We start from the raw sequence: 16,416 nt of genomic DNA, 5'->3' as shown, positions 1-16,416 counted from the left end.
AGTTTGGAAATTAATCCAGGACATCAGCACAAAGACTGGTGATCAGGAACTTTATGCCACCACCTCTCCTCCCCTTGCTGACCAAACACTAGCAGCAAAAATTTCATCCAACACCAGGATTCAAAACACCTTACCTCCAAGTCGAGCAGAACTGGACAAGCATGCTTTAGCAACCTCAATTGTGGAGGCAGGCATCTAAGAAAAATACATCCATCGCAGCAGTCTAATTAGATGAACATTATTGTCCCTGATGGGGAAGTCTGAACAAATTGGGAAATTGAAAACATACATATAGTATTATACGAGGGTGGATCAAATATAAACGGGATTTTATTTTTTATTTAAATTCATTTATTAAAAAACTCAAAGCAATTATAATTTATTTTTCCACATAGTCTCCTGCTTTGGAAATGCATTTGTCCCAGCCTATGGGTAGCATTTTTATGCCCTCATCATAAAAAGAACTGGGTCATATCACCAGCCAGTTGCACACGAAGTCTTCCACACTCTTGTTGTCTTCAAATTGTCACCCTCCTAGAGCTTCTTTAAGTGGTCCAAATATATGTAAATCACAGGGCAATAAGTCCAGGCTGTAAGGAGGATGATCAAGTGTAGTCCAGTGCATTTCCTGCAGCTTGGAGATAGATAGAGCTGCAGTATGGGGTCACGCATTGTCGTGGAGGAGGATCTACTGGTCTCGTCTTTTGCGGCGATGTGCAACTCTCGCCTTGTTCAACAGTTCGCAGTTGTAAGCAGCATTGCTTGTGCGTTGCTCATGTAAAAAGTCAATCAGCAAAATACCTCGCTGCTCGAAAAAAATGGTCGAAAGAACCTTGCCAGCCGACAGTCGAGTCTTGGCTTTCACTGGTGCTGCCTCCCCTTTCCTCCGCCACTCCTTACTGGGTTGTTTGGATTCTGGAGTGTAGTGGCGAACCCATGTTTCATCGCAGGTGATGATCTGACTCAAAAATGCATCACCTTCTTCCAAAAACCTTGCTATAAGCCTCTGACAGATCTCCAAATGTTTCAACTTCAGATTGTCAGTCAGAAGTTTCAGGACCCATCTGGAACACACTTTATGGAACTGTAGGTCATTTGTGATGATTGCTTGACAGTTCCCATAACTGATTCTGACTTTTCGTGCAATTTCTGATATTCTCACCCATCAATAGTCGTCAATAATGACTTTAACTGCACGAATGTTTGCTGATTCTCAACACGTTCTTGTTGTTCATTGAACTTTTTATGCCAGGCAATCACATGCGTCTTTGATAATGTTTTATCACTGAACTGTGCAGTCAATCTTTAGCAGATTTTCGCCACTGTAACTGATTTACGGGCAAGAAATTTGATAGTTATACATTGCGCAATGAAAGGGTGCACCTGTTGCTCAGACATTGAGAGCATTACTGACAAAACAGCAGGAAATATCTAAGAGCATGCTCTCCTCACTTCTAGCGGTCCCACCGAAGCATAGTAAAAGTGCGGGGCCAGTCCTACCAACTGTTGTTGTTCAAGAACAAAAATCCCATTTATATTTGATCCTCCCTCATATTTTCAAGGTAGTGGTGCAACGATTAACAAAAGGTCTCATATTGTGGAGGAACAAGTTTCAGAGCACATTCTGGCCATATACGTAGATACTGTAGTGAATTGGGAACTTCACTGCAATATCACACAGCATGCAAATTACCAATGAGATCACTCCATGCTGGTCCCCCCCAGGGGGTCCACAACTCTTTTGTGGATACGTGCGTAGCGAGCACGGGACCCTGAGCTAATGTGGTCCTCCTTCCTTTCCGGGCTGCATACCTTCCCTTTCCTCATCCTTCCCCCTCCCCCATCTTCGCCCCCCCCCCCCTCACCTCTGGCTCTTTCCTTCCCTTTCTCCCCCTCTGGGAGTATGGTTTGTGCCTACGTCCGGAGACGGACACTCTAAACTATTACAAATTCCTTGCTTTCTATACTTGCAAGTCTTCGTCCTTCCTCTGTCCTTCTCTTTTCCTTCCCGCTTCTCTCTGCACTTTTCTCCGCTGCGGCGTTTGAGACCCCTCTTCTTTCCTTTCCCTTTCTCTTTTTTCCTCCCTGTGCGTGTCTGAAGGCCGACCCACGCACTTCCATGCGTAGCCGGTGACGGGGTAACGCGTAATTCCCCGCCCCGGGTAGACAGGTAGGACACGTACGTACCCCCTGGTAACGGCCAGGCCCAGGGAGGGGTGATTACCTGAGCTGATACCTTCCGAAAGTGCCGATTGGTCCCTCTGTCCGTTTGTCGGGAGGTGTGACCTGAGGTGTGAACAATCACCTAAGGCGGGAGTGCCCTCAGTGAGGGCCCCCACAAGGGAGGAGCGCGCCATCGGAGACGCTGGTAATCATGGGGGATTCTTCCGCAATGGTTTCCTCACCTTCCACTATGTCTGCTCACAAACGTAAGTATACTGAGTCTCAGCCACGGACAGTTCTTCCATCGTTGCCACAGTTCCTTGTTGTTTCTCGGTCTGACGAAGGTCACGACTTCTCCACGGTTAATCCTTTCATTATTCAGAAAGGTGTCGACGCAATTGCAGATCCTGTAAAGTCTTGTTCCAAATTACGGAATGGCACCCTGTTGTTAGAAACAGTCAGTGCCCTCCAGGCACAAAAATTGCTGCGTGCTTCTCTGCTCCACACCTTCCCTGTACGGGTGGAACCGCACCATACCTTAAATTCCTCGCGTGGAGTCGTTTGTACACGCTCCCTCGATGGTTTGTCTGATGAAGAAATTCAGCACTACCTGTCTGACCAGGGCGTAATGGCTGTTCATAGAGTTATGAAAAGGGTTGACACGAACATCATTCCAACCCGCACTGTCTTCTTGACATTTGACAAAGTTCAACTCCCATCGACAATCAAAGCAGGTTATGAGATAATTTCCGTTCGCCCTTATGTCCCAAACCCTACGCGTTGCTATCGGTGTCAGCGGTTCAATCACACCAGCCAGTCCTGTTCCAATCCGGCCAAATGTGTTACGTGTGGCAAGGATGCCCATGAGGGTGCTTGTCCACCTCCATCCCCTCGCTGCATCAACTGTATGGGTGACCACGCTGCTTCCTCTCGAGATTGCCCCGTTTTTAAGGACGAAAAGCTCATCCAGGAAATAAGAGTGAAGGAAAAGGTGTCGACCTTTGCTGCTCGAAAATTATTCGCCAGTCGCAAGCCCACCGTGCCTCAGACAGGAAAATACAGCACTGTCCTTGCTTCTCCTCGGCCAACAAAGGAGGCGGCCACGCAGACTTGCGACTTCACCTTTAGTGCCACGGTCGTCAGATCGGCCAGTGCAAAGATCGCTCGTTCAACCTCACCACTTTCGCCTGCCCACTCTATGGCTCACCCTTCGTCGGGTTCTGCTAAATCTCGAGCCCAAAAGTCAGACGCCAAGTCTTCGACAAAAGAGCATACTCGTGAAGAGTTTTTACGTACCGCAACTTCACAACCATCGGTTCCTCCTTCATCTAAACATCATACTTCCAAGAAGGCTACAAAGAAACCCAGTTCCTCTCCTTCTCCGCCAAGGCGTGTCCCATCTACAGCACCACCTGGCGGAAATCGCCCTCGGCCGTCTTCTGTGACGCCGAGGCGCACTGCTGGTGGCCGGTCAACCGGCCGATCGCTGGTGGCAGGGGCTGCTCCTGACCAACCTATGGATCAGGATCTTCTGCCTTCGGCTGAATGCCATTCCATGCTGTCGGTCGCAAGCTCTGAGCAGTCGTTGAGTTGACAGCACCCTTGGTCACATTCCTCCATTTTCTGTTCACCCTATGTCCATTATCCACTGGAATATCCGCAGCATTCGAGCCAATCAGGATGAATTGTCGGTCCTCTTATCATCCTACTCGCCGGTCATCTTCTGTCTTCAAGAAACAAAGCTGCGTCCCCAAGACCGCTTCATTCTCCCTCATTTTCAGTCCATCCGATATGACCTCCCCTCTGTTGAAGGCACTCCAGCCCATGGAGGACTCATGATTCTTCTCCATGATACTCTCCATTATCACCCAATCCCCTTAAACAGTTCCTTCCAAGCTGTCGCCGTCCGTCTTTCCCTATCTGGATACACGTTCTCTCTTTGTACTGTATACATTCCATCATCCACACCAATGGCACAAGCTGATATCCTTCATGTTCTTGGTCAGCTTCCACCCCCCTATTTGCTGGTTGGGGACTTCAATACCCACCACCCACTTTGGGGATCTCCACATCCTTGTCCACGTGGCTCTCTATTGCTAGACGTCTTCCACCAAGCGGATCTAGTTTGCCTCAACACTGGGGTCCCCACATTTTTGTCTGCCTCCACGACAAATTTATCTCATTTGGACCTTGCGGTCGGTACTGTTCCGCTAGCTCGGCCCTTCAAATGGTTCGCCCTTGATGATACACACTCGAGTGACCACTTTCCATGTGTCCTTAGACTGCAGCCTCCACTGCCATATATGCGCTCGCGACGCTGGAAATTTGCCCAAGCCGATTGGACACTTTTTTCGTCTCTAGCGACATTCGATGACCGTCGCTTTCCCAGCGTCGACGATGAGGTCACACATATTACCGACGTTATTCTTACAGCTGCGGAACGTTCAATACCACACACCTCCGAATTGCCCCGGCGCCCCCCAGTTCCTTGGTGGAACGAGGCATGCCGTGACGCAATACGTGAGCGGCGACGTGCTCTTCGCATTTTCCGTCACCATCCTACTTTGGCCAACTGTATCCGCTATAAGCAGCTCCGTGCGCGATGCCGTCGCGTCATCCGCTATAGCAAGAAGGCAAGCTTGAAATTCTTTATTAGCTTCACTCCCTCCTCGGAAGTTTGGAGTCGGCTTCGACGGTTCTCAGGCGCGCCTAGTTTCTCCCCGGTCTCTGGGCTCACTGTCGCGCATGATACCTTAGTGGACCCCGTCGCAATTTCTAACTCGTTGGGTCAGCACTTTGCTGAGATTTCGAGCTCTTCAAATTACCCGCCAGCGTTTCTCCCAAAGAAACGTGCAGCAGAAGTGAGACATCTTGCTTTCTCCTCTCAAAATCACGAAAGCTACAATACTGTTTTCTCCATGCGGGAACTCCAACATGCCCTCTCTTCTTCTCGCTCCTCCGCCCCAGGCCCGGATGGTATCCATGTCCAAATGTTGCTGCATTTATCAACCCATAGTCTGCGTTACCTCCTTCGCCTTTATAATCGAATTTGGACCGACAGTACCTTTCCCAGATGGTGGCGGGAAGCTATTGTCGTTCCCGTTCCGAAACCTGGAAAGGACAAACATCTCCCCTCTAGCTATCGCCCCATTTCTCTCACGAGTAGTGTCTGTAAGGTTTTGGAGCGTATGGTGAATTACCGTTTAGCTTGGTGGCTGGAATCCTGCAGTCTTTTAACACCAGCCCAATGCGGATTTCGGAAGCATCGTTCTGCAGTTGGCCATCTTGTTGCTCTCTCCACTTATATCATGAACAATTTTCTTCGGAAACGCCAAACGGTAGCAATATTTTTTGATCTGGAGAGAGCATACGATACCTGTTGGAGGACAGGCATCCTCCGCACACTGTTCTCTTGGGGCTTTCGAGGCCGGCTGCCCCTTTTTCTTCTCAAATTTATGGCAGAGCGCACTTTTAGGGTGCGGGTGAACACTACTCTCTCCCGTACTTTCTCCCAAGAAAACGGGGTACCCCAGGGGTCCGTGCTGAGTGTTGTACTGTTTGCCATCGCCATAAATCTAATTATGGATTGTCTCCTTCCTGATGTCTCGGGCTCCCTCTTTGTGGACGATTTTGCGATCTACTACAGCTCTCAACGGACCAGCCTTCTTGAACGACGTCTTCAAGGATGTCTCGATCGCCTCCACTCGTGGAGCATCGAAACCGGCTTCCGTTTCTCACCCAGTAAGACCGTTTGTGTCAATTTTTGGCGACGTAAGGAGTTTCTTCCGCCCTCCTTACATCTAGGTCCTGTCAACCTTCCGTTTTCAGACGTCGCTAAATTCTTGGGTCTTATGTTTGACAGAAAACTGTGCTGGTACTCCCACGTTTCCTATCTTTCAGCTCGCTGTCTGCGATCGCTTAACACCCTCCGTGTCCTGAATGGTACCTCCTGGGGAGCGGACCGAGTGGTCCTTCTCCGCCTCTATCGCGCCTTAGTGCACTCGAAATTGGATTATGGAAGCATAGTCTACTCCTCTGCTCGGCCGTCTATTCTTCGGCATCTCGACTCTATCCACCACTGTGGATTACGTTTAGTGTCTGGAGCTTTTTACACTAGCCCTGTGGAAAGCCTTTATGCTGAGACTGCTGAACCTCCGCTGTCCAATCGGCGAGCAGTCCTCCTGAGTCGTTATGCTAGCCATCTGTCTTCCATGCCTGCTAATCCAGCCCATGACCTTTTTTTCGACGCCTCCTTTGATGTAGGGTATGCAGGCCGCTCCTCCTCCCTACTACCCCCGGGAGTCCGCTTCCGTCAACTGCTCCATTCTCTTTCCTGCCGTTTTCCTAAAACCTTCTTGACAACTTGGGGTACAGCACCGCCTTGGCTCCATCCCCGGATCTGCCTGCTCCGTGACCTTTGTCAATTTCCCAAGGATGGTACCCCTACACTTGTTTATCGTCGGGCATTTGCTGCTCTATGTGCAGAAATGACGGACGCCACATTTATTTACACCGACGGCTCGAAAACATCGTTAGGTGTAGGGAGTGACTATATTGTTGGCGACACCCCAAATCGCTTTCGGCTTCCCGACCAGTGTTCGGTTTATACTGCGGAGCTTTACGCTGTTCTCCAGGCTGTCCACTACATCTGCCGCCATCAGCGGATACAGTACGTTATCTGCTCAGATTCTCTCAGCTCTCTCCTCAGTCTCCAAGCTCTTTACCCTGTGCACCCTCTGGTACACCGGATTCAGGACTGTCTGCGCTTGCTCCACCTGGGGGGCGTCTCGGTGGCGTTCCTCTGGCTCCCGGGACATGCTGGTATCTGTGGGAATGAGGCGGCCGATATAGCGGCCAAGGTTGCAGTCTCTCTTCCTCGGCCAGCTATTCAGTCGCTTCCCTTCACCGATCTACGGAGCGGTTTATGTTGCAAAGTTGCTCATTTATGGCATGCGCATTGGTCAACACTTCCCCGTAATAAATTGCGGGAAGTGAAAGCCCTTCCTTGCGCTTGGACCTCTTCCTCCCGAACGCGTCGTCGGGAGGAGGTAATTTTAGCTAGACTCCGGATAGGGCACTGTCTTTTTAGCCATCGACATCTTTTAAGCGGTGATCCTCCCCCACTCTGTCCCCACTGCTCTCAGCTGTGGACGGTAAGACACCTTTTAATTGAATGCCCCTATTTTAATCCGTTACGCTCCCGTCTACAGCTATCGCCTGATCTATCGTCGATTTTTAGCAGATGACACGTGCTCAGCCGACCGCGTTCTCCAGTTTATTAGTGACAGTGAAATAACGTCAGTCATTTGAAGCTTTTTTTGGGGACAACCACCCCTTTTCTGTAGTGGATTTTTAAGCATTCCTTCTACTTTTAGTTTCTCCAATTTTATGACTTTGTTCCCATTGCTGCTGGTTTTCAATTTTGCTTTTTTACTGTCTTAAGTCATGGGCTGGGCGCTAATGACCATAGAAGTTTTGCGCCCTAAAACCACAAACAAACAAAAAAAAAACTCCATGCTGGTCGCCAAAATGTAGTGAATAAAGAATTCCAGAGCACTTGCCCTGAAAGGCAAAGGTCCTGAGTTCGAGTCTCAGTCTGGCACACAGTTTTAATCAGCCAGGAAGTTTCATATTAGCACACACTCTGCTGCAGAGAGAAAATTTCATTCTGGAAACATCCCCCAAGGTATGGCTAAGCCATGTCTCTGCAATATCATTTCTTTCAGGAATGCTAGTTCTGCAAGGTTCACAGAAGAGCTTCTGTGAAGTTTGGAAGGTAGGAGATGAGGTACTGGCAGAATTGAAGCTGTGAAGGTGGGTCATGAGTCGTGCTTGTGTAGCTCAGTATCAGTAGAGCACTTGCCCATGAAAAAGGCAAAGGCCAGAAACATAACTCACAGCTGTGCAGCGAGGGCCCAGAATGATGTCTGTATTGACAAGTCACCATGTTTTGCAATAGACGAAGCAGCATTCTCATGGTGCCAGAAGGTGGATGTTGGCAGTGGATGGAAGAGCTCCATGTTGTGACGAAGCAAGCTGGGATATTTTTACTTCCCCTCTTGTTTTGCCATCTGACTCATTCATTTTTTTTTATTTTTGACTAATTTTCATTAACAGACATAAGTATAATCTGCATTTTCATAAAAGAGGAAGGTTGGCCCTCAGTTTTAAAGAATATAGCACCAGATGTAATTTTGTTCTTAGTTTTGTGTATGTAATTAATTTCCTTCTATTTGTGTTCTAATGAATTATGAGCTTAAAGTGGTAATACTGGAACAAATTATTTCTTCATTGATGGTCCTTGGTGTCAACGTGCTACATTATGATACTAGCTGAAAAATGGTGGGGTGGAATTTAAATACTGACTACTGTAAATGATGTAGCTGACAGGTGCCCAGTTGCATTTCACAGTTCTTTACTTTCACTGTTCACAAGCCCCCCCCCCCCCCCCCCCCCCATATACACAGTTAATATGGCCAGTTAACTAGTGGCAGATTTTGATAAGCCTCATTAATAAGTTGCTGGCAAACATCAGCATACTGATACAATAGTTTACTGTTGATTATTTATGAGCAGTAAAAACCGAACCGCACAGTTCACAGTTCTTGCAGAATAATATGGTATGTACTGAACAGACACTGTCATTGTTTTAACACATGGCCTATTTGTCTTAGATTTATTTCACAGTTAAGTTGATGCATTGTTGTTGACCTAACCAGCATGGATTTCTCACCTGAAAATCGGTCGTGGACTGACTGTTTCAGGACCAAAAATCCGCCTTTATATATCATAACAGCAGGTATTGAAACTGTACATTGTTTGATGTTTAATTTACAGAAATTAAAATTAAAACATGACTCATTAAATTAACTGAATACCTCGAAAAATTTGTTCTTTATAACAGTTTCTTCTACCATGTGGATTAAGCCGAATTATTTGTTTAAAAGATGAAATTAACAAATATAGTTATACAAACAATACTTTTGATGAAACTGGTAATTGCTTTGGAATTAATTAAGGGCTCACTTTGCTAATATGTTTTCGAATAGAACCAAATAAGTACTTAAAGACTGCTATTAGTTCTTCTACCAAATGTTTATAATTAGTACAGAATTTATATTTGTTTGTGGGTCAACAATAGAATTTAAGTCACAGAACAATTACTAATTTCACCCTATAATGAAAGATATTAACTAGGAATAGTCAAAATAAATCAGGAAATTAATTACATACACTAAACTAAGCACAAAATTAGATCTGGCACTATATTCTTTAAAACTGAGGGCAATCTTTCTCTTTTATGAAAATGTAGATTATACTTACATATGTTAATGGTAATTAGTCAAAAATAAAAATAAAATGAATTTAAGGAGTCAGATGGCAAAACAAGAGGGTAAGTAAAAATATCCCAGCTTGCTTAGTCACAATGTCTTCTTGTTTCAGTGCTGTCTTACCAACTCTCTTTCACTCCTCATCCATCTCCCAGCTCAGTGACTCCTCAAACATTTTCCTCCTCTCGAAATTGCCACCGGAAAATTATGCAATGCCGCCCAATTACTGATCACTGTTTCATGACTACACTTCCCAGTGCAGGGTGGAAATTCTCTATCTTGTGTGGATAGTTGTGAGACTCAGGAACTGCCATCTTCCTCTTGATTTCACTGTCAAGGCTGTTCCCAGCATTGGTCATACATTATTTTGATGTTTTTCTGCATTCCTAAGTGTTTGTGAGAGCAGCCACATAACACTTTTTTGTAACAGCTCTTCCTCTTTCTACATGAGGCCTGACCAGTCTCATGTTTGTGCTTTGTCTCAAAATCTGCTGGCATTTGTGATTTTTAAGAACAACCTTACTGTCCAGGAAACTACTTAAAATAAAAACAGGCTGACAGGTTGAGGGCTGAGTTCTTTCACCATTCTTTAGTTTCACCTGCCTGCCTGTGGGAATTCTTGGCACTTTGTGTATGCTACTTCCCAGTGCCTACAGAGGGCTAGAATTTTTGACACATTCTTGCTTTCTAAAGTGGGTAAAAACGGCTGCTGTGAACCAGGAGATTCAGACACCTCCACAAGTGCATTCATGATGCTTTTGTGTCTGCAGGGGCTCATCAGTTTACAGCACGCTTCTCATTGCCAAACAGGCTCTTTGCATTGTGTCCATTCTTAACTGAGATGAGAGAATCTGCCCAACTACCCCTGCGAGTTTGCAGAATGACTCCAACGTCTGCATCTCACATCCTCACCACATGAGGTACAGCTTTCTCCTGGACCTCTGGCAACTGAGTAGACAAAGGTGGCCCCCAGGAGAGGCATCACAATATATATTTGTTTGGTTTCTGTAAATCAGTCCTTCCTTTGACAAGGACACAGCAGATTGCCTAACCAATCCTAGCTTGTGTTCCCCCTCTTATAACTTCACTGTCAGTGGTACATTGAACTCATATCTTCTATTCTTCCTTTAATACCTCATTTCTACATCAATAGGTGATAACAGCATTCCTCTAAACAAGAACAAAGATGCAAGACTCCAAATGCTCTTGTATCACAATGCTTCCTCAAACTGGAACTCCTCCAAACACCAAAGTAGCTCTCCCCTTAATTCTCTTTTCATCCAAATGATTCCACAATGAGCAAAATTTTGCAGGATAATGTAGAATTCATAATAGAAGAATGCAACCTTACTGTACATTGCTGTTGACTTGACAAGAAACAGACCCATTTCTTAACTGCCGTGAATGAAACATACACTGCCAGACTGACAAATTAGTAACCCTGAGGCAGCAGAAGACTTTCAGATAATTGTCTTGCAGCTACTGCTATATAGTTCTCTTGTTGTGTAGTTGTTACTCATTATTGACCTTGCACTGACCTATGAAGAACATCCATGAAGTCTTGGAACTGTTGCCTAAGCCTCGATGTAACACTTACGGCACAGTCTATGTCGCTGAGATCTTGGCATGCCTCCAATTTGCTAGAAGGCATCTGTGAACTCTACCTTTCAAAACAGCATCTAACTGGCATCATTGGTTGATCGTGATGTGAGCTTCACCAAATGACTGTACTCTGCTGACACTGGAAGGGCAGACACAACTGAGGCATTAGATCTCATATGTGATTCTTTTCATCCTCTTTGAATCACTTGCCTATTTGAAGTAAGGGAAAGTGTGAGAATAGTGTGCACTTAGGTGAAAATAATTATTTTAACACATATATATCAAGTAACCTAAAACGAACTTTATGTACAGTGTCTGTAGTTTCTCTACTCTTACTATACCACATCAATTTAAATATAGAAAACAGTACACTAATGTTTAACTGCAAATATCACAAAAATGCAACTGTGCATGATTCTCTGGCCCTTCACTTTGCAAAGTAATGTGCTCGATGAAATAAAACAGCCTGTGTGAGTGGTGCAACTCAGTAATGAATAGTACTTAACTTGAGATCTGCTCTTTGTCCTGGAGATCTTGTCGAGAAGTGGATTCACATTTTAAGTTTATAAAGCATGAAGTGTAAAATAATTTCAGGATACATTGAATGATACTTGTCGTGGAAGTCAGAACAACAATGAGCCCCATCTCTCATAACTCGATAGCTTATATACCTTTCATGACAATTGGAGCATTGTTGATGGTGTTGATTTTATGAGTTATGCTTAAAAATCATCACATCTTGTTAATTTAACACACAGGTAGAAATATTACAATTGCTTTCATTTGATCAATACACACAATTCAGACTGAAAAAGAAGTTATCAAAGAAATTTACATCGAATATGGAACACAAAAAATGCTTTTTACAGTTTTGTTAATTACACAATAAATAAATTAAGTACAGGATTTCTAGCATATTTTAGGTGCTTGACTAAACAGACCTTCTTATCAGTGTTATCAGAAGTTCTGGCATTTACGCAGAAAATAGGTTTCAGTCATTTGTTTATACTTTTCCGATTGACAATTGCTCATAATAATTCCAAAAATTAGTGAATATCATTATATATGTAGATCATACATAAGGTAAGTAAACTTTGTCCGAGTTATTTTGGCTAACAATTGAAAATGAACAACTAATAAAAATATGATTTTATGATCTGCTAATTATGACTGAAAGTGCCAATTTCAGATGTTCCTACCAATTAACTGAGTTCCACAGACTTGATGCAGTGCTGTTTCAAGATTATATACATTACTTAATACTCGCACATACTTTTATTTACACTATAATTATACTGTTAATTGGAATCTAGGTGGTTACATGTCATGATTGAAATAACAGTTGTGATATCAAACAATTCAATTTGCTGTCTAACCTAACTACATGACTAAGACAAGGTGAAACAGGCCAAGTCCACATTAACTGTTTTCTTGGAGTTGATTCTGGATGTTACAGGCTCTCCCAACATCCTCTGTTTTTCTCCCATCATTTCTAATTGCAGTGATTTGTTTATGATTTCTTAGAATTTGAAAAGAAGAAAAAATATCTGAAAATAGACAGTTTGGAAGAAATTAAAGCATCTGTTCAATTATAATCTGTTCTATAACTCATATCAAATAAATAAGTTACTGGGCCCTTGCTTGAAGCAGATAGGTTAATATCACATTTCTCTAATTAAGAACTTTCCACAATAACATCAGTTAATGTAGCCCACTGTTTATGTAAATTGGAAAACAGTGTACAAATATCACCGTATTCTTTAATTTAGTTAAAACTGAGGAATCATATTCTCTTTCAGCACACCGTTAACTTAGTCTCCCAATACACAATAACACAAGCAGATTTTCTATATTAAACTGGGTATATTGGATTTAGAAAGCAAATGTATACAGTGATACAATGAATTAGGTGTGTTAATATCACATTCAGATAAAAATAAATCAGTTATAATAGTAGGCTCAATTTCTTACTTTCTGTCTGTTGAAAATAACAAGAAACTGCCCTGTTTTATTTGCTCTGCACTCGCACACTGCACAGTGCAAATTGTGCCTGTCTTCTGTTCCTGTTATTACTGTAAGAATCAGAAAAGGGCAGCAGTAGTCAGACATCAGCACGGTTAGTGCAGATTTCAAATATTGCATGGATACGATTACCCACTGCGCACAATTACTCAACTCCCCTTTACTTCTTTCTGTGTCAGACACAAAAATTCTGCTCTGTGAGTAATTTGCAATGGTCTGTTGCAATAATTGCCCACCTTCTCACCTTTTAATTTTCACAAACAGGTACAGTTTCTGTTTCTTAGCTGATCTATGGTTGAACGTGTGTTGGTTTCTTATGTCACACAACATTAATATCTACGTATTGCAGGGAGATATATCCACCAGATGCCGATGATGTCACCCATAGTCAGGAGCTGCTGACAAATGTTCCTGAAGTGGACAGCCTGTTCATGATACTACAGGAGATAACAGGATGACAGGAAGTCAACAGCATAGCTTCATTCAAAGAGTATTCCATATCTGGTGCTCAGTAACTTTCCTTTGCTGGGAGACAAATGGTGGTAACACATCAGTTAATTGTATAAAGCCCCTTAGACATTTTGTATTTATGTTAAAGTCTTAATGCAATCTAGAGTTATCCACTAATTTTACAACATATATGATGTTGTTCTAATGTAACATAATACATTATTACTTGACTGAAGATGGCATCAGTGTCCAAGAGTGGCTTCCTTGCTGAAATTAAATATGGCTCAGGGTGGTCTCTCTGTTAAAACTGAAGTTAATTCCGGATTATTGGTATTGATACTTTTTGGTGTTAGTGCACTCTTCCAAATAACATTTTCATTTAACACTGAGACATTTGTATCTCCACAATGTCATAATGATCAAAGTGTAAATGCACAGTATCTTATTGTTCTAAGAGCTTACAAGCAGAGACTGCCCTGAAGTGATCAACTGAGCTGGTGGAATACCTGTAATGAATGCCTTTGGTGTGAATTTTATGGTGTGAATAAATTACAATTCCTTCTAGAAACATCCAGAACATTCTGTAAGCCAAATTAACTACAAGGTCATTTCCACTTTTGAGAATAAAAACAGATTTGAATAAAGTTATATTTTTTGTGAAACAAAAAATTTTAGAGATATGGTAAAAACAAAAGATGTTCATGTGATTATGAAAATAAATTAACTATTTTCCCAAAATATACCAAGTCACAAGCTTCACATAATTAATCAAATGGTATGGGATCTGTTATGAATGATGTTACATCAATTTTATGACACAGAAATAAAAACTAGATTGTATTTTGTACTTTTTTGTGACATTTATAGGAAGATCAATTTTCATAGGTCAATTGTTGTGTGTTGGACCAACTCTGAATAGTACAGAAAAATAAGCTGAAAAATAAAGAGGTATTGGAAGGTTCCATAATCTGAAGAAGTTACTTTTGATATTGGTTTGTAATAACTGGAAGATCTTGTGTCATTTGGATAGTCTGTGCAGTGGTACCATAATGAAAGTTCCACTCTTGGCCCTCAGTAACTACTAAGTGTAGTTTGTGCATTATTTTGGCCCCATGCTCCATGAATCACTATTTTCTAAAACCATACATGTCTCAAGATGTGAAGAAGAGCTGAATCCTTAACTTTTCTTGGTGTTTCAGATATTATGTACTATGGAAATAATAATTATATGCTAAGGGTACAGATACATTGGTTAATATTTCAGATGTTTCACAAAACACCTGTACCCTTAGCAGTTAGTATAATTGAGTAATCTTTCATAATTGGCAGTCAGCAAAGTTTAAGCAGCATTATTATCATTAGTTAAGATGATTCTGGGTTTGTTGGGGTTGGATTTTTATGTCTGAGGTGCTCCTGGGGTGTCATACAGTGATGAAAGACACCTTTTAAATGAGTTTCAATCATCACAAGTAGATGCTCAGGGTCTGCAGCACTGTGCATCGCACAGTGGAACTGCTCCCTGGTGAAGATCCTGGATTTTTGTCAATATAAATCTAAAATGTAGATCAAAGAAAAGAGAAGTATCTAATGAGATAAATCTTTCAGACGAGGTGTTCTTGTGAAACAACTAAGTTGTAAATTGAGTTTGAGTTGTTGTCTGGTCAATAAACCAGATTGTATACAGAGTAAGTAGCCTGTTCTTATTCATAGTAGAAGTAGCTTTACAGGAAGAACAGCTGAAAGATGTGGAGGTTATGTCTGGTATACAGCAAAAGTATACTTCAAGATGGCAGAAACCCTCACAGCACATACACACACGATCCTGAGCATCTACTTTTCATGTACTTCCATTTGAACTTTGATTTCTACCTGTCAGCTATAGAGTTTTGTCCATTAACTATTGCAATTTAGAACTGTTTTTCCACTTATCATTTGTAAATATTTGTTTCGTTATAATATTGTAGGTATATAATTCATGACATACACATTTATTTAGAATTGAGTTATGTATATGACATCTCATTAATGAAACCTAAAGTACTCATTTTGTAAACAGAATAAAATTTTACAGTTTATTAGACTTTTAATGTAATTCATTGTAGCTATTTCACTAACTAAATTACAAACTTGTCACATAAAATGATATCATCCACATTGTCTGCATCCCAGTAAATAAATGTGCTGTACTTTTTTTAAAAATCTGTAAGCATGAAATATGAACATTTAGTATTTAGAGCAAACACTGAACTGGTGAATGAAAATGTAAGAACTTAAGAAACAAATCATATCTTAGTTGTTCTCCTAAGTTTCAGAATAGAAAATAAATTATGGTATACTAAAAATGACTGAAACATTTTGGTGCAAACCATTGTATGAATGAGACAGCAGAACAGAGAATGCACAACACAGTAGGAAAAAATGTTATGTGGCCCAAACAATTTGTAGATAAATACCTGCTAGACCGCCTACTTACTAAAGTTTATTTTGGCTGTGAAATCATTATAAGATATGTACTTAGAAAGCTGTTGTTTTGTTTTTGTTTTTTAAAGATAACGCTATAGACAATAAAACAATATCAAATTTATGTACTTAGAAATGTAATGAAATAAACAGATGATGTTGCACAAAGAGAGATTTTCACATATTAGCTATCTTTATGCAAAAATGCAAAACAGAGTTGCAGTAAACAACAGACCATCTGTACTTTGAATATTCAGAAATAATTTACTTTGCTGTTTGGCATTTATGGATGAAGAAAAGAGTGCAGGGTAGTTTAGACAGAATGGTAACACACATTTCTGCACATATCAAAAGATACCGATCTTCCAGGCTATGGTAGACACAAAAC

The 16,416-nt window shown here is 42.1% G+C and overlaps 1 protein-coding gene across 1 annotated transcript in view; it reads left to right on the top strand.

The window, feature by feature from the left end:
- Positions 1 to 16,133, top strand: part of LOC126091960 (uncharacterized) — a 387,115-nt gene extending 370,982 nt beyond the window's left edge. The window contains exon 11 of the mRNA XM_049907303.1: positions 13,468 to 16,133. Within this exon, the coding sequence (XP_049763260.1) occupies positions 13,468 to 13,576 (109 nt within the window). The 3' untranslated portion in view covers positions 13,577 to 16,133. The remainder of the gene's footprint in view (positions 1 to 13,467) is intronic.
- Positions 16,134 to 16,416: the final 283 nt, after the last annotated feature.

This window comes from Schistocerca cancellata, chromosome 7, assembly GCF_023864275.1.
Source record: "Schistocerca cancellata isolate TAMUIC-IGC-003103 chromosome 7, iqSchCanc2.1, whole genome shotgun sequence".
Classification (NCBI taxonomy): domain Eukaryota; kingdom Metazoa; phylum Arthropoda; class Insecta; order Orthoptera; family Acrididae; genus Schistocerca; species Schistocerca cancellata.
This window is presented reverse-complemented; position numbering and strand designations above follow the sequence as displayed.